Source organism: Oncorhynchus gorbuscha, unplaced genomic scaffold, assembly GCF_021184085.1.
Source record: "Oncorhynchus gorbuscha isolate QuinsamMale2020 ecotype Even-year unplaced genomic scaffold, OgorEven_v1.0 Un_scaffold_587, whole genome shotgun sequence".
In the NCBI taxonomy this organism is placed as follows: Eukaryota; Metazoa; Chordata; class Actinopteri; order Salmoniformes; family Salmonidae; genus Oncorhynchus; species Oncorhynchus gorbuscha.
In genome coordinates this window covers 51,196-79,043 of record NW_025745422.1, presented here as the reverse complement: position 1 = coordinate 79,043, position 27,848 = coordinate 51,196, and the positions used below count along the sequence as shown (strand labels likewise).

The 27,848-nt window shown below is 47.2% G+C and overlaps 1 protein-coding gene across 1 annotated transcript; it reads right to left on the bottom strand.

The window, feature by feature from the left end:
* Positions 1-580: 580 nt before the first annotated feature.
* bnc1 (basonuclin 1) lies at positions 581-27,731 on the bottom strand. Its single transcript, XM_046334220.1, has 5 exons — positions 27,388-27,731; positions 6,566-6,668; positions 6,045-6,280; positions 2,743-4,880; positions 581-2,411 (listed from the first exon to the last, which is right to left on the bottom strand). The coding sequence occupies exons 1-5, from the start codon at positions 27,541-27,543 to the stop codon at positions 1,619-1,621; spliced, it is 3,426 nt and encodes a 1,141-aa protein (XP_046190176.1). The 5' UTR covers positions 27,544-27,731; the 3' UTR covers positions 581-1,618.
* Between the last annotated feature and the right edge of the window lie 117 nt (positions 27,732-27,848).

Here is a 27,848-nt window from a genome sequence, read left to right as displayed (position 1 = left end):
ATATTAGGACAGCCTCAATCTCAGCCCAAGACTGAGACTATCCTAATAAGGACACTGTACTGCATGAGGCGGTTGGATTCGTATGCACCTCGGGACTGAGAAATCTTTGGTCAACGTTATCACGCTAGCATAATGCAACATCCAGAAACAGCAACGATAGGAGAGGAACAGAACCACACATACAACATCAAACAATAACTTATATCCATCAAGTTCACAATACTTAGAAAACATTTTTTTTAAACAAAGATCTTTACAGACCACAGTCCAAAGAAACTAACGTACGCCACACTTCTAGAATGTCACAGACGCTTTTGATTGGAACGATACGTGTAAACTCACAGGGAAAGTCGACAATAACTACCAAGAAGAACACCAAAAATATTTAACTTGTTATAGTTGATAACCAGTGGTGTAAAGTACTTGTGTAAAAATACTTTAAAGTACTACTTAAGTAGTTTTTTTTTTTGAGGGGGGGGATCTGTACCTTACTATTTATATTTTTGACAACTTTTACTTTTAATTCACTACATTCCTAAAGAAAAAAAATGTACTTTTTACTCCATACATTTTCCCTGACACCCAAAAGTACTTGTTCAATTTTGAATGCTTAGCAGGACAGGAAAATGGTCCAATTCAGAGAACATCCCTGGTCATCCCTACTGGCTCTGATCTGGCGGACTCCCTAAACACAAATGCTTAGTTTGCAAGTTATGTCTGAGCTTTGGAGTATGCCCCTGGCTATCTGTACATTTTAAAAACAAATGGTGACCCCTGGTTTGCTTAATATAAAGAATTTGAAATTATTTATACATTTGCATTTACTTTTGATATTTAAGTATATTTAAAACCAAATACTTTTACTCAAGTAGTATTTGGGTGACTCACTCGAGTCATTTTCTATGAAGGTATCTTTACTTTTTCCACCACTGTTGATGACTGGAGATAAGTGTCACTTGAACAGCTTGTGATTTAGAAACTGGCAGGTGATCCTAAACTGGATGTGAGTAAATTATATTAGACTGTAAGGCAAACTATTTAGAATTAGTGCATAGAAATAAAAGAGCTAGAGAGAAGGGTTGAGATGCACAACGTTTTAAAAGATGATGCATGATTTTTAAGTGTTTTAAATCAAGACAAAAATTAATGATGGGAAAATTACTTGTCAATTTCGTGTCCAAAATAAATTGTTGTTTTTCTACATGTACCATCAATAAATATCAATTTAAAAGAACATATTTAAAAATGTTGGCAGGGGAAAGGAAACATAATTAGTTGAAAATGAGTGTCCAAGGAATGGAATGCAGAAGGTCTTCATGTGTACCTCAGAACAATTTCAGGTTGCTGAACTTGATATACCTGGAGAAATCCACTCAACATTCAGGGAGATATACTGTCCTGTAACATTTGCACAAAAAAAGCAGATACAATCTGCCATAACAAAGAAAAATACAGCTGGATTCCACAATCCCAAGCTCACTACAGACATTGCCCCCCAAAAAACAATGGATTTCTTTCCAAAAAGTGCTAACCTGCAAGCCTGTTCTGGTGTCAAATAAACAAAGACTAAAGATTACAGTGAATCAGGGTCTGTGTGAGCTGAAGCTCGGGCAAGGCCCTACTCCTGGTCTAGAGTGGTGCCGCCGCCACTGCCAGTCAGGTTGCGGTGCAGGTTGGGGTTCTGGCTGTGTCTATTGCGGCTCCGTACTGACGAGAATGTGGTGTCGCAGCCTGGGACTTTACACTTGTGCAGCAGGCGCAGGTGGACAGTCTTGTAGTGGGCTCTGAAAGTCCCCTTGTTGCTGTATACCTTCTGGCACACGTGGCAGGTAATGGGTGAGCCACCTCCGCCCCCCTGCGGCCCCATCTGTCCACCCCCCACACAGCCCAGGGTCCTGTCCCCGCCCAAACTTAATCCTTCTCCACCGGGGCCTCCTAGACCAATCCCGTCGCAGCTTTCCCCATCGCTGTCCTCCTCCATCGGCACCTCCTCTAGCCCCTCCCCTTCCTCGCTGCCTGCCCCATCCGAGTCCCAGGAGGAAGGGGCGCTGCCGCCCCCACGAGGAGGTACAGACGATGACGTACTTAGGTCCAGTACCGCCCCCTCCTCCACCCCTCCTCCTCCTTCCAGTTCCTCTCCTGAATTCTCCCCTGTCCTTTCGTCGGCCGTCTTGCTCATGGGGAAGACCAGGCCCATGCGGTTGTGTCCTCTGAAGATGACGGACGTCTGGCTGCCTGTGTCTCTCTGGAGCTCTCTATCCCTCTGGAGGTCTCTCAGGTCCTGGCGGTAGTCCAGGCTGACAGGGTCTTTGTCCCTGCAGAAGGAGGCTGGAGAGTAGAGGGAGCGGGGTGATGGGCTGAACAGGTCTTTGGTCAACAGCTTGTGATGGAGGTTGAGGTTGGAGCTGTGCCTGAAAGACACAAAATGTAGGAAAGGTTGTTGCTTGGTTGGTGTTTTTTCAAAGGTACCTTTAGCAATTATTCTATCTTTAATTGACCATTCATCTCTGTTAAATAAGTCTGTAACTGACGTATATGTGGTTGCTGCCAGTTTGGTGTGGTTTTATTAGATCATCTGAAAAGACATACAAACCATAACACTTCAACAGAACCTCTGACATTGTATGCTTAAATATCCTATATTGTGCTAGAGAATGACAAATCCCTTTCATAAATCGCTGACAGACTATACAACTAAATGACAGACTATTAACTGACTGATGTGTGTTTGTTCTCTCTCACCGGTCTCTGCTCCTGCGGGAGGGGAAGGCAGCGTTGCAGCCAGCCACCGTGCACATGTGCATCTCCTTCAGGTGCACGTTGCGGTAGTGCATCTTCACACTGTACTGGTTGTTGAACGTCTTGCTGCAGATCTCACAGTGGTGTGGAAGGTCATCCCTGTCCAGTGGCCCCTCCTCAGAGTCCATACGAGACTGCAGGAGGCTAGAGTTGGTGTAGTCTTCCATAGAGCCCTCTGGTTCATCCTTCCCTCTGTCGCCTAGTTTGAACACACCGCCGTTGGTCAGTCGGTGATCCATGTCGTCGCACGGCTTGTCTTGGTGCCGGGAGGTTGGTTGGTCGCCCTCCTCTCCCTCTGTCTCTGTGTGGTCTCTGCTCAGAGAGAGGCTGTGGTTCTCTCTGTGGTTGAGTTTTCCATCATAGGGGGATGAGGCGCAGGTGATCATACCCGTCTCTGCCTGCCGGGATCCCTCTTCTTTTTCTTCTTCATCCTCCTCTTGTTCCCTGCCTCCACACACATCTCTCTCCGGGTTGTGGTACCTTGGCCGCTTCACCTCCTCCCTCTCCCCTCTCTCCCCAGCTAGAATGACTCCTCTCTCCTCTCTTTCCCTCTCTACACCCATCTGTCTCGTACACAAATCCCCCCCTCCTCCTACCCCTCTCTCACACTCCTCCTTGTCCCTGCCCTGTATAGGGCTCATGTCCTCTGAACCGCTGTCCTCCCCCATCCTTCCCTCCCTCTCTACCGCTTCCTTCTCGATCTTGATGGGCATGCTCGACTTCCGCGACTTCTTCTTGGGCACAGGGTCAATGATGGCACCGCAGGCGTCTGGGGCGGTGATGGAGGTAGGTTTGAGGGGAAGCGAGGAGGAGAGGACGGAGAGGGAGGGGAGGTGTTGGCCGGGGCTGTTAGCCAGCTCGGCAGGGGTCACCAGGCTCCGGTAGAAAGGCAGCACAGGCTGCACTGTCTTCAGGTTGGGGAAGAGGATGCCGTGGCCCAGGTGCCCCATGCTGGGGAAGGAGCTGCTGTGGTGCAGCTTGGTGCTGCTGGTGGTGGAGTCCACATGACCCACCATGTAGCTGGCAACTGACTTCTGGCTGTCGGGGGACGAGGTCAGGGACACCGGGATGGATGAGTGGGGGTACTCAGACCGCGGTTTGTCGCTTGCCTCAGAGTCTTCGTCGGCCGAAAGACTCCCGCCTCCTCGCAGGTCCTTGTCGCGGTTGTTGCGGTTCATGGGCATGTGCAGGCGCGGGTTGGGGTTGGCACTGTGGCGGTTGCGGCTGCGCAGCGAGCTGAACACCATGTTGCAGCCGTCGATGGTGCACTTGTGCTTGATCTTCAGGTGCACAGCGTTGTAGTGTATTTTCAGCGTGCCCTTGTCGTAGAAGGTCTTGTCGCACGCACTGCAGTACACACGCCCCTTCTTGAGACTTCCTCCCCCGCCTCCCCCGTTCCGGTCCATGGAGTGTTGGAGCTTGCTATCCGGGGACATCTGGGTAAAGTCAGAGTTCATCATGGAGGGTGTGCAGGGTGTGGAGCGGCCGTCCGAGTAGTTGTCGCTGGTGGGGAAGTCCTCAGACTCCATCTTGGGCGTGGCCGAGAGGCCGTCCATAGGATTGTCTCCACCCCTGTCCAGGTCAGAGGTGAATGAGGCGGAGCTAGAGCCCACCAGGCTGCTCTCGGTGGGAGGCGGCCCGGGGAGGGGGAGGGCGTTGGGGTTCTCGTCCCCCCGTCTCTGCCCCTGCTCCATCTGCCCCCCTTGCTGCTGCAGCGCCCCCAGTGGCGACCCCAGGAGAGGCGCTGGCACGGAGCCCAACAATTGAAATGGTAGCATAAACGCCATACTATTAATAAAGTTCTCAAAGTGGTGCGCTTTGGACGAGCTCAGTTTCTCCACCTTGGGGGTCAGGACGTTGTTGGTCGTGGCAGTGCGCGGGGTGCTGCGCTCGATGAAGGTGCGGATGTCTGAGTTGGTGCGGGTGCTGGGGACCAGCACGGCCTGGCCCTCCTTGTCCTGCAGGGCCATCAGCTCCACAATGGACTTGGTCTCACCGAAGCGGAGGAACTGCTGCAGCGTAGCAATTTCCTCCTCGAACGTCATGATGGCCCAGCGGTCCAACACCTTCCCTGCTATGTCCTGGAGAGGGTGTTAGGGAGGGAGGGGGGGAGAGCAGGGAGGGGGAGGAAAGAAGGGTGTGGGGGAGGAAGAGGAAAGTTGAGGGTGTGGGGGAGAGGGAGGAAAGGAGAGGGGGTGGGTGGAGTGCGGGGAGGGGGGGAAAAGAGAGTGAGAGAGTGAGAAAGCGATTGATATGCAGAGAAAGAGAGAGAGCATTTCATCATTAGCATTATACATCTGTATTAAGCTCTATTCCTGTATATTCACACACCAAGGACGCTATGAGGTCATCTAAAACACAGACTGACTGTGTCTAAATAGGTGTAGGGTGAACTTGCCCTTAGACACAGATCTTGGGTCAAATGAGCATTTTCCCCACTAATGGCTATGGTGAGAATTTGGGGAGGGGAAGTTGATCCTAGATCTGTATTTAGGGGGAACTTCACCCCAGAGCGTCTTAATAAAGGGTTCAGTTGTAAAGTTAATGCAGAGAGGAGGGAGCCCTCATTACAGCGCTGCCTTTCATCATTTCTCTTCATTTAGATCACGTGGATTTTCCCTCTATCCATCAGCATCAGAGAGGACATGTGCACACACATACATACAAATGAATGAACACACACACAAATGCACACGCACTCACACACGCACGCACGTCAGGGTGGAGTGAGATCAGAGAGGAAGGAGAGAGGAGAATGAGGTTCCTCCACACGGCCCAGTAGTAATTACATAGGATTGTGGTGTCTGTGAAAGTCAGACCGCGGCCTCTTCATACAGTAACCATGATCAATATTTCATCACACAGCATTCGCTTGGCTCTGCCTGTCGAGGATTCTGACTCTGTGTTCACCATTAGAGGAGCTAACATTAAATGCAGAGAGAAAGCTGAATAGTTGATGACGGACTAATCGAAGTGAGCAGTGGTTGGCTGACACTGACTGTGTGCTGGGTGGTTCAGCCTAGCTCAAGTTTGAGAGGGAAATCGTGGAACTAAATCATATTTACACATATCCCCTCCATCAGTCTGAAGACCTCCAGAGAGGAGGATGAGGAGAAGAGGAGCGTTCCTATAGAGAAGCTTTGTTTCTCCCCCTCTCTCCTGTGTTCCACTCTCTCCTCCTCTCTTCTGTCCTCCTTTCTCTCCCCTCTCCTCATTATAAAGTAAGGAAGAAGAGCCCCCCCCACCTGTAGGACGTATCCTCGGATGTAGTCCTGTAGGGTCCAGTCCAATGCGTTGAGGATCTGGATGACCTCCTCTTGTTTCAGGACACTGAACAGCCTGTCCAGCAGGATCTTTAGTCTGACTGGGATTGCCTGGGTCCCGTAGAGCATCAGGCTGCAGATGTCAAAGACCACGTTAGAGTGGACGATCTCCACCTGGCTGCCCTGGTACATGTGGTGCAGCTTCAGCTTGCTCAGAGCTGCAGGAAGACGGAGGGGTGGAGGACGCACAGGAGTGAGTCAAGAAAACACAGGCGAACCCACACACACACACAGACATGAATATAGAAAACAGCCCCCCCCCCACACACACACAGGCATGAATATAGAAAACAGCCCCCCCCCCCACACACAGACATTAATATAGAAAACAGCCCTCCCACACACACACAAACATGAATAATGACACACCTACCACCCACCCCCATTCCCACATCCTGATAGAAATGTACACTAAGTAAAGTAACAATTGAATCTGTGCTTACCGTGCGCTACCCATCCATGCTTGCAGTGCTCACACAGTCTTTTCTTCAGTTTCCCAGGTTTGAAACTATCACAGGTACAGTTCACCAAGGTGCAGCAGATCGCCTGGCAGAGAGACAGAAGTTCAGAAGGTCCAGAAACATTTATAAGCCATATGAGGCAGGATTCGCAAATGGAATGATCGGAATGGCTGGTGTTGGTAAAGTAGGGGTATAGCTTTAAAACACTGAAGTGCATTGTGGGTAATGTAGTAAGTTAACTTTTGTTTTTGACACAATTGTTGTGTGGAGGAGATGTAGGGGAACTGTGAGCCACTCTCTTTTTGCTCCATTAGCCTGCTATTTTATTTAGTCATTCAGACTACCTCACATAGTGTACAAGTTTAATAAATGTCAACTACGGTACTTCAGTGGAATTCCAGACTAACTCGTCATTAGCAGCAGATAATATCCCCAAATGTGGGAATTGCCCCAGAGCATCTGTACATTTCTCTGGCCTTGGAGCTAGCAAGTGAAGGCTCCCCTGAGCTGTCCCGACTACGGTCTGGAGGGGAGGAAGTAAAGGTAACACTGGGTTCCATTAGAGAGCCACAAAGGACAAACCAAAACAGTGTTAACTCAACTTCGGTTTTCAAGTACCACTAACAACACACATTTCTGTTCCAGCCCCTCACTAGCACACCTGATTCAACAACTCAATTAATCATCAAGTCCTTTAGTTAGTTGAATCAAGTGTGCTGGACTAGAACTGTTCGGGGTTCTTTCTCAACCAGAAGTTGATAGTTGAGAAACACTGACATAAAACACAGCTGAACTCAGGAGAAAGAGAAAGTATAACAATAGATTAACCAGGAGAAGAAACCAATATGCAGTTTGATCACAGGGAGAACACTACCTATCATTCACTTCTACAGGGAAATACACATTCAGCCTCAACCAACGGAAACAGCTTCTCTTCCCACCTAGAGCTGAGGGAAACAGATCCACTATGTTTCACAGGGAGGGAGTTATCTTTTGTACATTAATAAATGCACAGCCTTACACCTCTCTCTCTCTTCTGGATGTATAGCTGCAGAAACAGAGATTGCCTGCAGTCATCTGTTCTCCCATTGTGAATAAATCATCCCTGCCCTGGGATGAGCAGTGCATGTGAGAGAGATCAGGCAAGCTTCTCACACTAACACACAGACACACACAGCAGTGCTGCGGGCCTGTTCTCCCCATGCTAGGATCATCTACAGCAGGCCTGCCCTGTTCTCCCCATACTAGGATCATCTACAGCAGGCCTGCCCTGTTCTCCCCATGCTATGATCATCTACAGTAGACCTGCCCTGTTCTCCCATGCTAGGATCATCTACAGCAGGCCTGCCCTGTTCTCCCCATGCTAGGATCATCTACAGCAGGCCTGCCCTGTTCTCCTCATGCTGGGATCATCTACAGCAGGCCTGCCCTGTTCTCCTCATGCTGGGATCATCTACAGCACCAAAGAGGTGTCCTCCACACCTGGCCCACCAACTCCATGTCAGCCAATCATATCATGGCCATAAGACCCTTTACACAACACAAAGATGATGCCTCTGTCTCTGGTTGTGGCCCAAATGGCACCATATTCCCTTTATAGTGCACTACTTTTGACCAGGGCCCATTGGAAATAAGAATCATTTGGGATGCAACCTCTGTTTCCCACTAATGGTCCTTATCTCTCAGGACAAGCACTCAACAGTGAGTGTGTGCGTGAGAGATTCTAGTCACTGATGCTACTAGTGCTGTTGCCCTGTGTGTGTGTACAGTGTGTGTGTGTGTGTGTGTGTGTACAGTGTGTGATGCTATCTGATGCTTTGTGTTTCCTGCTTGCTGTACAGTGCTGTGTTAAGTGGTTGGGTTGAGAGAGAGCAGTAGAGTGACTGGGCTGAAACAGAGCTCTCCAGACCACCACTACACAACACTGAGTCAATCACAGTTCTCCAGACCACCACTACACAATACTGAGTCAATCACAGCTCTCCAGACCACCACTACACAACACTGAGTCAATCACAGCTCTCCAGACCACCACTACACAACACTGAGTCAATCACAGCTCTCCAGACCACCACTACACAACACTGAGTCAATCACAGTTCTCCAGACCACCACTACACAACACTGAGTCAATCACAGTTCTCCAGACCACCACTACACAACACTGAGTCAATCGCAGCTCTCCAGACCACCACTACACAACACTGAGTCAATCACAGTTCTCCAGACCACCACTACACAACACTGAGTCAATCACAGCTCTCCAGACCACCACTACACAACACTGAGTCAATCACAGCTCTCCAGACCACCACTACACAACACTGAGTCAATCACAGCTCTCCAGACCACCACTACACAATACTGAGTCAATCACAGCTCTCCAGACCACCACTACACAACACTGAGTCAATCACAGCTCTCCAGACCAGAGTCAATCAGAGGCCCAAAACAATACTTCACACACTTTCATTCTCTGAACAAAGCATATTGTATTCCAGGTTTCTAGGTTTTATATTCAAAAGTGTGTGTGTACGTGCTTGTGTTGATGCTCATTAGATTGCATTGAGAAGTTGGTGTGAAAGTGATTAATAAGATTCCGTTTCACCTGACAGTAAGAATCAACATTTTATGTGTCATAATAATAAGTGTATAAATCACAGCAACAAACAGGGTTTCCGTAACATCAACAAGAACAGTATGCCTGCCATTTACCACTAGCCGATTACTAACTAGCATCCCTTGAGAAGAGTCATCAGAATTGTGATCAAAGCGACCTGTGTTAGCGCTACACGCCACCCCCCGTGCTGCGCTAGCACCTCTCTCTCTCTCTCCCCTACCATCTATAATGTATCAACAGCATGTGTTAGCATACATGAGTAGCATGCTTAATGGTTAGCAATTACTGCTGCTGTAGCACTAACCCCCTCAACAGGGGGGGAGGAGGAGACTGTCTCCCTCTCTCTTAATTAATCACACAGTCAACTCCTCCCACTCGTTCGTTAGCAGGGCTGGGTTCCATTCCAAAAATGTGTCCCCTTGTTCTCTTCCCTTCAGTCTGACAGGACAGGATATGTTGTAAGTCGCTCTGGATAAGAGCGTCTGCTAAATGACTTAAATGTAAATGTAATGTAAAATGTTAGAGTAAAATGGAGGAAACCGGGTAAAACGTGCTTGAACTACTCAGTCATCTCAGTTATTTTAGATGTACAACGGGGAGTGAACATAGACAGATGGGAGACCACAACTTTCTGGAATGAAATGCAGCCGATTAATGCTCCGATGCATCCTTCCTGTTCTCTGTCCTCTCTTTCCATTTCTTTCCTTCTCTGTCTCTGTCTTTTATCCTCTCGTCTCCTCCGTCTCTCCCTCTCCTCCGTCTCTCCCTCTCCTCCGTCTCTCCCTCTCCTCCGTCTCTCCCTCTCCTCCGTCTCTCCCTCTCCTCCGTCTCCTCCTCCCTCCCCGTCTCCCTCTCCTCCCAGTCTCCCCTCCATCTCCTCAGTCTCCCTCTCCTCTCTCCCTCTCCTCCCCCTCTCCCTCTCCTCCCAGTCTCCCTCTCCTCCCAGTCTCCTCCATCTCCCTCTCCTCCCAGTCTCCTTCTCCTCCCAGTCTCCCTCTCCACCCAGTCTCCCCAGTCTCCCTCTCCTCCCAGTCACCTCCGTCTCCCTCGTCTCCCTCTCCTCCCAGTCACCTCCGTCTCCCTCGTCTCCCTCTCCTCCCTCCGTCTCCCTCTCCTCCTCCCAGTCTCCCTCTCCTCCCAGTCTCCCTCTCCTCCTCCCAGTCTCCCTCTCCTCCCCTCCCAGTCTCCCTCTCCCAGTCTCCCTCCCAGTCTCCCTCCCTCCTCCCCCAGTCTCCCCCCTCTCCCTCCCAGTCTCCCTCTCCCAGTCCCCCCCCTCCTCCCAGTCTCCCTCTCCTCCTCCCAGTCTCCCTCTCCTCCTCCCAGTCTCCCTCTCCTCCCAGTCTCCCTCTCCTCCTCCCAGTCTCCCTCTCCTCCTCCCAGTCTCCGTCTCTCCCTCTCCTCCGTCTCTCCCTCTCCTCCCAGTCTCCCTCCCTCTCCCCTCCTCTCTCCCTCTCCTCCGTCCTCCGTCCGTCTCCCCCCCTCTCCCTCTCCTCCCAGTCTCCCTCCCTCTCCCTCCCTCCCAGTCTCCTCTCCTCCGTCTCTCCCTCTCCTCCTCCGTCTCTCTCTCTCTCCTCCGTCTCCCTCCTCTCTCTCCGTCTCCAGTCCCTCTCTCCCTCTCCTCCGTCTCTCTCTCTCCTCCCAGTCTCCCTCTCTCTGTCGTCTCCTCCTCCCAGTCTCCCTCTCCTCCTCCCCAGTCTCCCTCTCCTCCCCTCCCAGTCTCCCTCTCTCTCCCTCCCAGTCTCCTCTCCTCCCAGTCTCCCTCTCCTCTCCCTCCGTCTCCCTCCTCCTCCCAGTCTCCTCTCTCCTCTGTCTCTCCTCCCTCCCAGTCTCCCTCTCCTCTGTGGTCTCCTCCTCCCAGTCTCCCTCTCTCCTCCCCCAGTCTCCCTCTCCTCCCAGTCTCCCTCTCCTCCCAGTCTCCCTCTCCCTCCCAGTCTCCCTCTCCTCCCAGTCTCCCTCGTCTCCCTCTCCTCCCAGTCTCCCTCTCCTCCCAGTCTCCTCCGTCTCCCTCTCCTCCCAGTCTCCCTCTCCCTCCCAGTCTCCCTCTCCTCCCAGTCTCCCTCTCCTCCCAGTCTCCCTCTCCCTCCCAGTCTCCCTCTCCTCCCAGTCTCCCTCTCCTCCCAGTCTCCCTCTCCCCTCTCCTCCCAGTCTCCCTCTCCTCCCTCGTCTCCCTCTCCTCCCAGTCTCCCTCTCTCTCTCCCAGTCTCCCTCCGTCTCCTCCCAGTCTCCCTCTCCTCCTCCCAGTCTCCCTCTCCTCCCAGTCTCCCTCTCCTCCCCTCTCCTCCCAGTCTCCCTCTCCTCCCAGTCTCCCTCTCCTCCCAGTCTCCCCCTCCCAGTCTCCTCCCTCCCAGTCTCCCTCCTCCCTCCCAGTCTCCCTCTCCTCCGTCCCAGTCTCCCTCTCCTCCCAGTCTCTCCCTCTCCAGTCTCTCCCTCCCTCCTCCGTCTCTCCCTCTCCCTCCGTCTCCTCCGTCTCTCCTCCCAGTCTCTCCCTCTCCTCCGTCTCTCCCTCTCCTCCGTCTCTCCCTCTCCTCCTCCCAGTCTCTCCCAGTCTCCTCCCTCCCCTCTCCTCCCAGTCTCTCTCTCCCAGTCCCTCCCCGTCTCCCTCTCTCCCTCCTCCCAGTCTCTCTCTCCTCCTCCCAGTCTCCCTCTCTCCTCCCAGTCTCCCTCTCCTCCCAGTCTCCCTCCTCTCCAGTCTCCCTCTCCTCCCAGTCTCCCTCTCCTCCCAGTCTCCCTCTCCTCCCAGTCTCCCTCTCCTCCCAGTCTCCCTCTCTCCCAGTCCCAGTCTCCCTCTCCTCCCAGTCTCCCTCCCAGTCTCCCTCTCCTCCCAGTCTCCCTCTCCTCCTCCCTCCTCCTCCCTCTCCTCCCAGTCTCCTCCTCCGTCTCTCTCCTCTCCCAGTCTCCTCCCAGTCTCCCTCCGTCTCCCAGTCCCAGTCTCCCTCTCCTCCGTCTCTCCCTCTCCTCCCTCTCTCTCCTCCCTCCCAGTCTCCCCTCTCCTCCCAGTCTCCCCTCTCCTCCCAGGTCTCCCTCTCCTCCCAGTCTCCCTCTCCTCCCAGTCTCCCTCTCCTCCCAGTCTCCCTCTCCTCCCAGTCTCCCTCTCCTCCCAGTCTCCCTCTCCTCCCAGTCTCCCTCTCCTCCCAGTCTCCCTCTCCTCCCAGTCTCCCTCTCCTCCCAGTCTCCCTCCCAGTCTCCCTCCCTCCCAGTCTCCCTCTCCTCCCAGTCTCCCTCTCCTCCCAGTCTCCCTCTCCTCCCAGTCTCCCTCTCCTCCCAGTCTCCCTCTCCCAGTCCCAGTCTCCCTCTCCTCCCAGTCTCCCTCTCCTCCCAGTCTCCCTCTCCTCCCAGTCTCCCTCTCCTCCCAGTCTCCTCCCAGTCTCCCTCCCCAGTCTCCCTCTCCTCCCAGTCTCCCTCTCCTCCCAGTCTCCCTCTCCTCCCAGTCTCCCTCTCCTCCCAGTCTCCTCCTCCCAGTCTCCCTCTCTCCTCCCAGTCTCCCTCTCCTCCCAGTCTCCCTCTCCTCCCAGTCTCCCTCTCCTCCCAGTCTCCCTCTCCTCCCAGTCTCCCTCTCCTCCCAGTCTCCCTCTCCTCCCAGTCTCCCTCTCCCCAGTCTCCCTCTCCTCCCAGTCTCCCTCTCCTCCCAGTCTCCCTCTCCCCAGTCTCCCTCTCCTCAGTCTCCCTCTCCTCAGTCTCCCTCTCCTCAGTCTCCCTCTCCTCTCCCTCTCCTCAGTCTCCCTCTCCTCCGTCTCCCTCTCCTCCGTCTCCCTCTCCTCCGTCTCCCTCTCCTCCGTCTCCTCATCTTTAGCTGATCTTCTCCTGTGGGACTGAGGTGACGTGGAAGAACCTCTTGGTCACCTCCGACCACCATAATCCCATCATTACAGGGCCCAACCAACACGGCCCAATTACACTAATCCCATCACACACACACTCTTATGTGCTCGCACACACACAAACGAAAGAAGGCACGCCTGCACACACAAAGACCGACAACTGCACAGACAGAAATGCACACACACACACACACAACACACCCCTTTGATGTTTCCTCTAGTGTACAACTCAATCTGTTCCTCTGGACAATCAAAGTGCGCACACACACAGAAGCACACGCAGCAGGCATTGCTCCGCGTAGTCCTCCCTGTTGTTCATTTGTCTTAATTAGCTATTCATTTCTTCATTAGTCCCTGAGATTAAGAAAAAAAACTGTCACTTTCACAGACCACCGCTGGGCTGGCTAAGTCTGCTGCTGTGACCATGACCGAACGGCCAGACAGACCAGCACTGGGCTGGCTAAGTCTGCTGCTGTGACCATGACCGAACGGCCAGATAGCCAGTCCAGCGCTGGTCTAAGTCTGCTGCTGTGACCATGACCGAACGGCCAGACAGACCAGCGCTGGGCTGGCTAAGTCTGCTGCCGTGACCATGACCGAACGGAATAACAGACGGACAGACGGACTCTGGTAGAGTTAATGAGTTGTTAGATCAAGGGTGATATAGTCACAGTCAAAGTGTCATGATTTATTGGTTATTCAGTTGGATTTCTGAATACTTGGTCAATGTCATGATCACAGAGGCTTTTATTTAGTCATGCATTTATGATGTTTTTATTCACAAATGGATTGTTCATCTTCCACAGTCCACAATGTCAGGATAACACCAATTAACACTTTAATGAGAAATCTCCATGAACTACCATTAACACCAGTCTCTACTTGTTTTCAGAAATACCTTAAGCGAAAATTTACGTCCAAAAATATAGAGAATGGTAACCGGAATATTGCTACCCTATAGACCACACTATTAGTCTTCACAAAATCATTGCCGAATGCAGAAAGGAAGAGCACCAGAATGTGGAATGGAAACTCTCCTCATCTCCTGTCTGTCTTCACGCTGGTGTTAATGCTGTCACTCAGCACCTGGATCTACTGGGCCACAGGGTGGGAAATGGAAATGTCTCAGTCTCTATCCCTCCCCCTCTCCCCTTTCTCTAGGTGCTTTTGTCTTTCTGCCTCTTTTTTCTCTCTCATTTTCAATCTCTCGCTCTACGTGGGGTTGGCTCCTTTTCTCTCCCCCAAGTGGAGATTTTGTATTTCTCTCCACATTCGTAAACAAAATAAAACTATGCAAATTTCTGTATTTATTGGCCAAACCAGCAACCTCAGTGCCTTTGGAAATTATTCAGACCCCTTGACCTTTTCCACATTTTGTTACGTTACAGCCTTAACCTAAAATTGATTTTTTTTTTAAATTCCTCAGCAATCTACACACAATACCCCACAATGACAAAGTGAAAAAAGCTTTTAGAAAATGTAGCAAATGTAATCAAAATAAAAAACAGAAATACCTTATTTACATAAGTATTCAGACCCTTTGCTAACAGACTCAAAATTCAGCTCAGGTGCATCCTGTTTCCACTGATCATCCTAGAGATGTTTCTACAACTTGGAATCCACCTGTGGTAAATTTAATTGATTGGACATTGATTGGACATGATTTAGAAAGGCACACATCCTGTCTATATAAGGTCCTACAGTTGACAGTGCATGTCAGAGCAAAAACTAAGCCATGAGGTGGAAGGAATTGTCCGTAGAGCACAGAGACAGGATTGTGTCGAGGCACAGATCTGGGGAAGGGCACCAAAACATTTCTGCAGCATTGAACACAGGTGCCTCTATTCTTCTTAAATGGAGGATGTTTGGAACCACCAAGACTCTTCCTAGAGCTGGCCGCCCAGCCAAACCGAATAATCGAGGGAAAAGGGCCTTTGTCAGGGAGGTGACCAAGAACCTGATGGTCACCCTGACAGCGCTCTAGAGTTCCTCTGTGGAGATGGGAGAACCTTCCAGAAGGACAACCATCTCTGCAGCACTCCACCAATCAGGCCTTTATGGTAGAGTTGCCAGACAGAAGCCACACTCCTCAGTAAAAGGCACATGATAGGCGCCGGTAACAAGTCTCTGAATGTCCTTGAGTGGCCCAGCCAGAGCCCGGACTTGAACCTGATCAAACATCTCTGGAGAGATCTGAACATAGCTGTGCAGCAACGCTTCCCATCCAAACTGACAGAGTTATAGAGGATCTGCAGAGAAGAATGGTATGGGATGGTATGGGCCACTCGTCATACCAAAGAAGACTCAATGCTGCAAAGGTGCTTCAACAAAGTACTGAGTAAAGGGTCTGAATACTTGTAAATGTAAATGTGACATTTCGGGGGGTAGTGTGTAAATTAGCAAAAATTTCTATAAACTTGTTTTTGCTTTGTCATTATGGGGTATTATGTGTGGGGGTGACATGTTTTCTCTCTCTGTCTGTCTAATTCAAGGGGCTTTATTGGCATTGGAAACATATGTTTATATTGCTAAAGCAAGGGAAATGGATAAACAAAAGTGAAATAAACAATAAAAAGTGAACAGTAAATATTACTAACAAGTTCCAAAATGAGAGACATTTCAAATGTCATATTATTTCTCTCAATTAAAATCTGCTTATCTGAGAGTCAGGAAGGGTGAGAGTAGGGTGAGAAACGGGTGAGGCTGAGAAAGGCTGAGAAAGCAGCAGCAGCATACCATGACACCCCAAACCTGGGTGATAACATGGGTCTGTCGGGGTGTGTGTGTGTGTGTGTGTGTGTGTGTGTGTGTGTGTGTGTGTGTGTGTGTGTGTGTGTGTGTGTGTGTGTGTGTGTGTGTGTGTGTGTGTGTGTGTGTGTGTGTGTGTGTGTGTGTGTGTGTGTGTGTGTGTGTGTGTGGAAAATACCTCTCCACACACTGACTCAAACCCACAGAGGGGAGGATATGGTTGAGCAGAATCATAGAGAACATATCATAAATCATCAAGCTATGAAATACTTTGCGTGAGCAAACTTACAAGAACTATTTAATCAGATGGAATAGGACATTATTGGAGCTGGAGTTGCTATTCTATTAAAAAAATTAAAATTAAAATTTTAAAATTATTAGCTCACGCAAACGGTTTCTTAGTGTGAAGATCAAGTCTGCCAACATGTTGTACACTTCATAGAGGTTTTAATAGAGGTTTCATTTCATCATGTTTCATTGACAGTGATTCAGGGCAAATAAAACAAAACTTCCTCTAAACACCCATGCAGGTCAGAGTGTTAAATCATCCAGTATATCAGTTATTCACTATATACAGACCCATGCAGGTCAGAGTGTTAAATCATCCAGTATATCAGTTATTCACTATATACAGACCCATGCAGGTCAGAGTGTTAAATCATCCAGTATATCAGTTATTCACTATATACAGACCCATGCAGGTCAGAGTGTTAAATCATCCAGTATATCAGTTATTCACTATATACAGACCCATGCAGGTCAGAGTGTTAAATCATCCAGTATATCAGTTATTCACTATATACAGACCCATGCAGGTCAGAGTGTTAAATCATCCAGTAGGTCAGTTATTCACTATATTCAGACCCATGCAGGTCAGAGTGTTAAATCATCCAGTATATCAGTTATTCACTATATACAGACCCATGCAGGTCAGAGTGTTAAATCATCCAGTATATCAGTTATTCACTATATACAGACCCATGCAGGTCAGAGTGTTAAATCATCCAGTATATCAGTTATTCACTATATACAGACCCATGCAGGTCAGAGTGTTAAATCATCCAGTATATCAGTTATTCACTATATACAGACCCATGCAGGTCAGAGTGTTAAATCATCCAGTATATCAGTTATTCACTATATTCAGACCCATGCAGGTCAGAGTGTTAAATCATCCAGTATATCAGTTATTCACTATATACAGACCCATGCAGGTCAGAGTGTTAAATCATCCAGTAGGTCAGTTATTCACTATATACAGACCCATGCAGGCCAGAGTGTTAAATCATCCAGTAGGTCAGTTATTCACTATATACAGACCCATGCAGGTCAGAGTGTTAAATCATCCAGTAGGTCAGTTATTCACTATATACAGACCCATGCAGGCCAGAGTGTTAAATCATCCAGTATATCAGTTATTCACTATATACAGACCCATGCAGGCCAGTGTTAAATCATCCAGTATATCAGTTATTCACTATATACAGACCCATGCAGGCCAGAGTGTTAAATAATCCAGTATATCAGTTATTCACTATATACAGACCCATGCAGGCCAGAGTGTTAAATCATCCAGTAGGTCAGTTATTCACTATATACAGACCCATGCAGGCCAGTGTTAAATCATCCAGTATATCAGTTATTCACTATATACAGACCCATGCAGGCCAGAGTGTTAAATCATCCAGTATATCAGTTATTCACTATATACAGACCCATGCAGGCCAGAGTGTTAAATCATCCAGTAGGTCAGTTATTCACTATATACAGACCCATGCAGGCCAGAGTGTTAAATCATCCAGTAGATCAGTTATTCACTATATACAGACCCATGCAGGCCAGAGTGTTAAATCATCCAGTAGGTCAGTTATTCACTATATACAGACCCATGCAGGTCAGAGTGTTAAATCATCCAGTAGATCAGTTATTCACTATATACAGACCCATGCAGGCCAGTGTTAAATCATCCAGTAGGTCAGTTATTCACTATATACAGACCCATGCAGGTCAGAGTGTTAAATCATCCAGTAGGTCAGTTATTCACTATATACAGACCCATGCAGGCCAGAGTGTTAAATCATCCAGTATATCAGTTATTCACTATATACAGACCCATGCAGGCCAGAGTGTTAAATCATCCAGTAGGTCAGTTATTCACTATATACAGACCCATGCAGGCCAGAGTGTTAAATCATCCAGTAGGTCAGTTATTCACTATATACAGACCCATGCAGGCCAGAGTGTTAAATCATCCAGTAGGTCAGTTATTCACTATATACAGACCCATGCAGGCCAGAGTGTTAAATCATCCAGTAGGTCAGTTATTCACTATATACAGACCCATGCAGGCCAGAGTGTTAAATCATCCAGTAGGTCAGTTATTCACTATATACAGACCCATGCAGGTCAGAGTGTTAAATCATCCAGTAGGTCAGTTATTCACTATATACAGACCCATGCAGGCCAGAGTGTTAAATCATCCAGTAGGTCAGTTATTCACTATATACAGACCCATGCAGGCCAGAGTGTTAAATCATCCAGTAGGTCAGTTATTCACTATATACAGACCCATGCAGGCCAGTGTTAAATCATCCAGTAGGTCAGTTATTCACTATATACAGACCCATGCAGGCCAGAGTGTTAAATCATCCAGTAGGTCAGTTATTCACTATATACAGACCCATGCAGGCCAGAGTGTTAAATCATCCAGTAGGTCAGTTATTCACTATATACAGACCCATGCAGGCCATCCAGTAGTGTTAAATCATCCAGTAGGTCAGTTATTCACTATATACAGACCCATGCAGGCCAGAGTGTTAAATCATCCAGTAGGTCAGTTATTCACTATATACAGACCCATGCAGGCCAGAGTGTTAAATCATCCAGTAGGTCAGTTATTCACTATATTCAGTGTCTGGGAGTTCAGGGTCTATTTCTAATGTAGTGCACAGGGCCCTGTTCAATAATAGTGCACAATCTAGGGACTCAGAAATGGTCTCCAGTCACTTCTGCGTCACAGCCATAACATCCTTGACAGAAACATTTAAATTGTTCCTCTCCGGCTCGTAAAATAAATCCTGCCATATGTCCATAATATCCACACTGGTTTGGTTTATAGAGTCAACAGCAGTCAGTGGTTCAGAGCAAGACAGGAGGGAAGGGAACAGCTGTGGGGTGTGACAGTGTGTATTGACTGGGCCATGTTGGAATCATTTAGTGGAAAGCAAATCAATTAGGAGAGGATTGGTGCAGATTGCCACACAATGTGAAACTAGCTGTGCCTGTGCCAAGATGGTAGAGACTGGAATGGAATGGGATAAGAAATTCAACTGGCTGGCAAGGAACTGAGTGTACTAAACATTAGGAACATTGGGAACTTTCCTAATATTGAGTTGCACCACCTTTTGCCCTCAAAACAGCCTCAATTCCTTTGTGTAGTGGACCATTCGTGATACACACGAGAAACTGTTGAGCGTGAAGCATCCAGCAGCGTTGTAGTTCTAGACACACTCAAACCGGTGCGCCTGGCACCTACTACCATACCCTGTTCAAAGGCACTTCTTTAGCCTGTCTCCTTCCCTTCATCTACACTGATTGAAGCGACATCAATAAGGGATCATACTGTAGCTTTCACATGGTCAGTCTATGTCATGGAAAGAGCAGTGTTCCTAATGTTTTGTACACTCAGTATGTGTATGTAGTATATTTATGGAGGATCTCTCTCTCCCTCTCTCATTTCAAACGTGATAATGTACACAGACCTAATGCCCATTGTAGACCTACAGTATGGAGGATTATATATTTTTTAAATCTGAAATGTGCAGAATTGTTTTTAAAGTTACAAGTTAACATTAAACAATCTATATGTGTTTGGTAATAGAAATGCAGAGAGTGTTAGGCAAAACAATTAAGCAAAACTTGTGTGATGTTTCTGTTCAAATGTCTTCATATCATTTAACAGATGACACCATAGAAAATGGATCAACCACATCACCTCTCTGCATCAAGACGCACTTTTCATTTGAAAGACATTTATTCAGATAAGCTAGAAACATTGTTCGAATCTATCACATTTATTTATACAGTGCAAAAACATCTATAAAAACCCAAGATATAGCACAGTGAAACCATCTGTAACAAACACTGACACACATATTTTCCTTATATCTTCATTCCAGGCCAAAACTGCAGCCAAAATACAGAGCAGCCTGGTAGTACCAGGAACTAAGAAAGTCCTGCAGTATTCCTCTAATAAAACACACAGACTAGCACGGAGCAGCTACAGGAAATAGGATTTAGGAATACAGCAGTCTAGGATGTCGCTGTGTGTAAAAAAAAATATCTGCAGCATGATAACAAGTGGTCAAAAACCAGGAGATAAAACCAGGAGATAAAACCAGGAGATAAAACCAGGAGATAAAACCAGGAGATAAAACCAGGAGATAAAACCAGGAGATAAAACCAGGAGATATAAACCAGGAGATATAAACCAGGAGATAAAACCAGGAGATAAAACCAGGAGATAAAACCAGGAGATATAAACCAGGAGATAAAACCAGGAGATAAAACCAGGAGATATAAACCAGGAGATATAAACCAGTAGCTAATGGTTCACAGACAGAGGACTTCCTGCTTCTGAACATCTCAGTGTGTGTGTGTGTTACACATGCACTGAACATGGCCACATTCATAAATCATACGCCACTGAAACACATGTACGGCTGTGTGGCAGTTATAACGCTAAGCTAATTGATGACAAGTGTTGAGCTACTTAAAACAGACTGATATAAAGCTGTTATGTATGTAACACGACCCAGTGTGAACTTGAACACGTACGTCATCCCCTCTAAAATAATAATAGCAGTAGTATTTCCATGGAGTGTTTTTAAATGAATGACCCTATATCACAAAGTGGCTGGGAAAACTGTGAAAGTCACCCACCCAGTTAAAGGACATCTCCTAGACATGTTCACCAGCCTTTCTGACACACAACTCACTTGGTTTGAAATCCAATAGCCCCATTTTAGACTGAAATAAAACTTATTTTTTTACAGGATTCTGCTTTAAAAATAGGTTCAAAGATGAAAAGTGAGAGTTTGAACTCCTGCCCTAAGAGTGAAATGTGAGAGCAAAGCATGAGAAGCTAAGGCTCTGCTTGTGCAAGTAGTGACAGGCTATGCTTTAGCCTATTAGGAGTCAATGGAGACCAAAGACAGCGTGAAAAACTCATTATTCCTCCTAATTCAGCAGTCAATCACAGAGCAAACACACACACACACACACACACACACAAATGCAAGCACACACACACTGCCAGTTTCAACACAACACCTGAAAACAAAAAGTTACCTGGATCTCCATGAAAAGTAGGTTAGTCTCGTCTACATAAAAAACACAAATCACAGATGAAGAAAAAGAAAAGCCACAACTTTTATTACTGTCTCCCCAGCAGTTCTAGCCACCCGTTAGAGGAGAGGAGAGAGAGACATTGAGAGAGAGAGATAGCTGTGGGAGAGTAGTGGCGGCGAGAGAGAGAGAGATAGCTGTGGGAGAGTAGCGGCGAGAGAGAGAGAGATAGCTGTGGGAGAGTAGCGGCGGCGAGAGAGAGAGAGATAGCTGTGGGAGAGTAGCGGCGGCGAGAGAGAGAGAGAAGGAGCGAGGGAGTCTATAGTAAATGAGAGGAACATGTTAGTACACTGCGTCAGAGAGAGTTTAGCTCCCAGCTACGCTCTGATTAATATCATATCTCCCCTCTCTCTTTCGCCTGCCTCTTGACAATCTTGTCACATCTGGCTGACAAATCCTCACAAGCCTCTCGGTGGCAGCGCAGGGCTGGGGTGGAGAGGGGCTCAAGAGGGCTGTAGGAGGGGGGGAAGGCTGGGGCGCAGAGGGGCGGATCACGCCCTGGGACTGGCTGGAGGGGGTGCAGGCTGCAGCAGAAGCCCCTCGCTGACGGACCATCATGAAGCTAATGAAGCTGACTGGGCTGGCAGGCTGCAGCCGCTGAACGCACACACACACAGCAGCCCAGCTCAGAGGAGCCCAGCCCTGCTCTGTTCTGCCCCGGGGCCCTACAGCACTGAGACACACACTCACACCCAGAGAGAGAGAGTGAGAAAGAAAGAGAGAGATTTAAGGAGAATGGGAACCAAGGGAAGAGAGGGAGAAAAATAGAGTATGTGAGACAAAGAAGGAAGAGACAGAGAAACAGAGAGATACAGAGAGAGAGCGAGAGAGAAAGAGAGAGAAAACGAGAGAGAGGGAGAAAGAGTGATAAATAGAGACACAGAAAGAGACCGAGAGAGGAAGAGAGAAACAGAGAGAGAGAGAGTCACATTATCATCCCACTCAGTTCAGAGGGTGAGGTGGAGCCAGTTCAGAGAGAGATAAGTCAACAGCCAGCTCACTAACACAGAGCCAGAAATCTGTTTTCAATGGTTCCACTGAACATGTCAAGGAAATAAAAGGCATTTTCAAATACCATGGAGAGTAACTTGGTTGGCCTTGTTTTGTAATGATTAGATATGAACTCTGTTTAGAAACTATGTCTGTTTGTCTACATGCCTTATTAATGCACATCCAAACATCTTATTCTGTAGACTGGAAGCATCTACCTGTGTCTATCTGGTAGTTGGACAGTATTCAGCAATTTTATTCAATCACATTCATTTGATATTTTTTTATGATTTGTTTTACCTTTATTTAAACAGGGAGTCACCATTGAGACCAGGGTCCTGCATATACAATTCATAAGACACAATCAAATCAAAATCAGATACAATGTAAAATAAGTCATTAAAATACACCACAACACAAATATTCAAGAAAGACAGTTACATTCCACAGTATGAAGGTCCCCAATCAATATTTTCAATTGCCTGAGTGGCACCAGAACATCCAATTGTAATATATTTGGTAGTTGGTTCCAGCAATGAGGTGCTTTAAAACTAAAAGCGGATTTACCTAGTTCGGGGGAGACCCGAGGAACCTCAAGCGTTAACCAAACCTGTATCTGGTGTTTTTATACTTTAACAACAAAGTTAGGTAAGTTGGAAGCTTGTGCAGGAAAGCTTTCTAAACAAAAAGAGAGTAATGACGTGCTCTATGGGACTTTAATGAGGACCAGCAACCTTTTGATACAGGATGCAGTGGCGAGTATTAAAACTGTCCCCTGGAATCAAAAATAGTATATGCTTCTATGTCGTGGCTTCAATATCATTTAGAGCAGTGATGTTTTTAATGAATAACCCATTATTCTAGTGTGGCAAACATGTCTAACAGCCAAAGGATTCTCAGAGCTTTTGTGTCCTGAGTGAGTCCTATTATTAAGTTATTTCCCTCGATTTACATCAGATATGACAGGTACAAAACTGTTACCAAAACAGGTCAATGAAAGGATGTGCCACTGTAATTGCTATGTAAATGTGGTAGCACTAAACTGTGTCACTTTACAAGTTGATCTAATACATTTGTCGTATAATTATGCTAGTAACAACTATGTGTTAATAACATATTTTAAAACAAAAACGGCTCATGTTCAACAGAACACTGTACCAGTGACAGCAACATGCTCAATTCTGGGTACAACATACATTTGAATATTAAAATTAGCAATATTAACTTAAATACAATAAACAATATTCAGGCCAAAAAAATGATGTTCTAATGTGGTAATGATACAATGCTGTTACTGTACAAACCAGTCTTGGATCAGGTGAGACATATTGTGTTAAAGACGTCTATTGGAGAGTTCATTCTCTATCACAAAAACAAGGAGGAGATAGAAAAACACCAAGCAAGGCCATGTGAGTCGATAACAAAGACGGTATTAAATCTGCCGAGAAGCTTGAAGGACCTCTGTTTTTAGTTCTATATTCACCTGAAAGAAGTTAATATAATCAAGATTCCATTAAATACCTGTCACCTAGATTTAAAGGTCAGAACACAACACACATACACACTCTGCAGAACAAGATGTGGTTGTGGTGTGTTGTTCACACCTCCAAACACAGAGAGACAGAGAGAAAGAGAGTGAGTGTTTGCGCCTAACAGCACCACACAGACACTTGTGCTAATTGTTACATTATGGCTGCAACAAAACATTAGGCTGCTCTTAAATTACATTCCACTAGTGAGTGGCCAGAAGCCAGCACACATAGAGACAGAGAGAGGCAGACGGGGCTAAAGCAAGCATGCCTTAGCAGTCTTCTGTACAGGGCTACACAGCAACAGACTGAGCATGCCTTAGCAGTCTTCTATACAGGGCTACACAGCAACAGGCTGAGCATGCCTTGGCAGTCAGTCTTCTATACAGGGCTACACAGCAACAGGCTGAGCATGCCTTGGCAGTCAGTCTTCTATACAGGGCTACACAGCAACAGACTGAGCATGCCTTAGCAGTCTTCTGTACAGGGCTACACAGCAACAGACTGAGCATGCCTTAGCAGTCTTCTGTACAGGGCTACACAGCAACAGACTGAGCATGCCTTAGCAGTCTTCTGTACAGGGCTACACAGCAACAGGCTGAGCATGCCTTAGCAGTCTTCTATACAGGGCTACACAGCAACAGACTGAGCATGCCTTGGCAGTCAGTCTTCTATACAGGGCTACACAGCAACAGGCTGAGCATGCCTTGGCAGTCAGTCTTCTATACAGGGCTACACAGCAACAGGCTGAGCATGCCTTAGCAGTCAGTCTTCTATACAGGGCTACACAGCAACAGACTGAGCATGCCTTAGCAGTCTTCTGTACAGGGCTACACAGCAGCAGACTGAGCATGCCTTAGCAGTCTTCTGTACAGGGCTACACAGCAACAGGCTGAGCATGCCTTAGCAGTCTTCTATACAGGGCTACACAGCAACAGACTGAGCATGCCTTAGCAGTCTTCTGTACAGGGCTACACAGCAGCAGACTGAGCATGCCTTAGCAGTCTTCTGTACAGGGCTACACAGCAGCAGACTGAGCATGCCTTAGCAGTCTTCTATACAGGGCTACACAGCAACAGGCTGAGCATGCCTTAGCAGTCTTCTATACAGGGCTACACAGCAGCAGACTGAGCATGCCTTAGCAGTCTTCTATACAGGGCTACACAGCAACAGGCTGAGCATGCCTTGGCAGTCAGTCTTCTATACAGGGCTACACAGCAACAGGCTGAGCATGCCTTGGCAGTCAGTCTTCTATACAGGGCTACACAGCAACAGGCTGAGCATGCCTTGGCAGTCAGTCTTCTATACAGGGCTACACAGCAACAGGCTGAGCATGCCTTGGCAGTCAGTCTTCTATACAGGGCTACACAGCAACAGACTGAGGGAGGCAGTCAGTCTTCTATACAGGGCTACACAGCAACAGGCTGAGCATGCCTTGGCAGTCAGTCTTCTATACAGGGCTACACAGCAACAGGCTGAGCATGCCTTGGCAGTCAGTCATTTCTATACAGGGCTACACAGCAACAGGCTGAGCATGCCTTGGCAGTCAGTCTTCTATACAGGGCTACACAGCAACAGGCTGAGCATGCCTTGGCAGTCAGTCTTCTATACAGGGCTACACAGCAACAGACTGAGGGAGAGAGAGTGCTGGGAAACACAGTAGTAATGAAACAAATGACAGGACCACTAAATAAACCCTCCACTGGGATAGACCAAATTACAAGCAGCACACAGTTAGAATAGAATGGAAACTTCCAGCATTAACTTGGAAAGGAAGAGAAGCAACTGTATAAATCAGCAAATCATTCAAATGAAGGAATAGCTTAGACAAACACACAAAGATCCCGTGTGGCTTAGTTGCGGATTGTGGGTTCGATTCCAATGGGGGACCAGTATGAAAATGTACGAAAATGTATGCACTCACTACTGTAAGTTGGTCTGGGTAAGAGCATCTGCTAAATTACTCTAATGTAAATATTGAGTTTGAATAGAATAGAACCATGTGGATAATGAGCCCTGAGTTGCAATATAATAGAACCATGTGGATAATGAGCCCTGAGTTGGAATAGAATAGAAACGTGGATAACTAGCTCTGAGTTGGAATATAATAGAACCATGTGGATAACTATCCCTGAGTTGGAATATAATAGAAACATGGTTAACTAGCCCTGAGTTGGAATATAATAGAAACGTGGATAACTAGCCCTGAGTTGGAATATAATAGAATAACTAGTGAGTTGGAATATATTAGAAACATAACTAGCCCTGAGTTGGAATATAATAGAAACGTGGATAACTATCCCTGAGTTGGAATATAATAGAAACATGGATAACTAGCCCTGAGTTGGAATATAATAGAAACGTGGATAACTAGCCCTGAGTTGGAATATAATAGAAACGTGGATAACTATCCCTGAGTTGGAATATAATAGAACCGTGGATAACTAGCCCTGAGTTGGAATATAATAGAAACGTGGATAACTATCCCTGAGTTGGAATATAATAGAAACGTGGATAACTAGCCCTGAGTTGGAATATAATAGAAACGTGGATAACTAGCCCTGAGTTGGAATATAATAGAAACGTGGATAACTATCCCTGAGTTGGAATATAATAGAACCATGTGCATAACTAGCCCTGAGTTGGAATATAATAGAAACGTGGATAACTAGCCCTGAGTTGGAATATAATAGAAACGTGGATAACTAGTTGGAATAACTGGATAACTAGCCCGAGTTGGAATATAATAGAAACGAGTTGGAATATAATAGAAACGTGGATAACTAGCCCTGAGTTGGAATATAATAGAACCATGTGGATAACTATCCCTGAGTTGGAATATAATAGAAACGTGGATAACTAGCCCTGAGTTGGAATATAATAGAACCATGTGGATAACTAGCCCTGAGTTGGAATATAATAGAAACGTGGATAACTATCCCTGAGTTGGAATATAATAGAAACGTGGATAACTAGCCCTGAGTTGGAATATAATAGAAACGTGGATAACTAGCCCTGAGTTGGAATATAATAGAAACGTGGATAATGAGCCCTGAGTTGGAATATAATAGAACCATGTGGATAACTATCCCTGAGTTGGAATAGAATAGAACCATGTGGATAATGAGCCCTGAGTTGGAATATAATAGAACCATGTGGATAATGAGCCCTGAGTTGGAATATAATAGAACCACGTGGATAATGAGCCCTGAGTTGGAATATAATAGAACCATGTGGATAACTATCCCTGAGTTGGAATATATAACAGAAGAGGGCCTGTAGTCATATTGTCAGGTTAAAACAACTTCCTGCCTGGTTGGCTGCTTTAAAGTTCCTCCTTTTGTTTTAAGGGAGTTGCCGCAGTAAGTAAGAAGCGTCTTATGGCAGGTAAGGACAACCTCTACCTCCCTCAGCAAGCATGGACACAGCCCGGCCAGGACGCAAACATCAATCACCAAATGATTCACGTGGAAAAAAGAGACGAGAAATGATCTAGAAGTTACTGAATGCAAACCAGGCGCATTCTGTGAATAAACATGAATAATGACGGCATCAGCAAACGCTGGGAAACGACAGCGCTACAACGATACACATTTTTCTCATTTCTACCTCAGGAGCATGTAGCAAGATTTGGCTAAAGGAGAGAAAAGAGGAGAAGAATGTGGAAAAGAAATAAGACAAGATGTTTCTCACCTCAGCCATTGTCATTAGAGATAGGTTTCCAGGGTTACCATGTAGTTTGCCATTCCCTGCGAGTCCTACAAAAAGAACTGCCTCCAACTCTCCCGTCTGAACAAGTACTAACGCAAAAGAGCCATCACACGCCAGCACTCTGTCACACACACTCATACACACACTGTCACACACACACACACACACAGAGACGACACACACACTGTCCTCAACGCTCACACCACATAAAAAAACAATAAACGTACTACTCTTACACACACACCTTTTTTCCACTCTCTCTTCCTATGTTGCTGAGGACTGGCTCTAAACTACTCAAGATGTGCTCTGTAGAATGTGTGTGTGAGTGTGTGTGTTGAAACCGGGCACAGGGGATTGGAATGAGATCCTCCCACTCTCCCACTCGGCATTCTCACCTCAGCTGCCTGCTCCCTCCCCAGCCAGCAGAGCAATCGCACAAACAC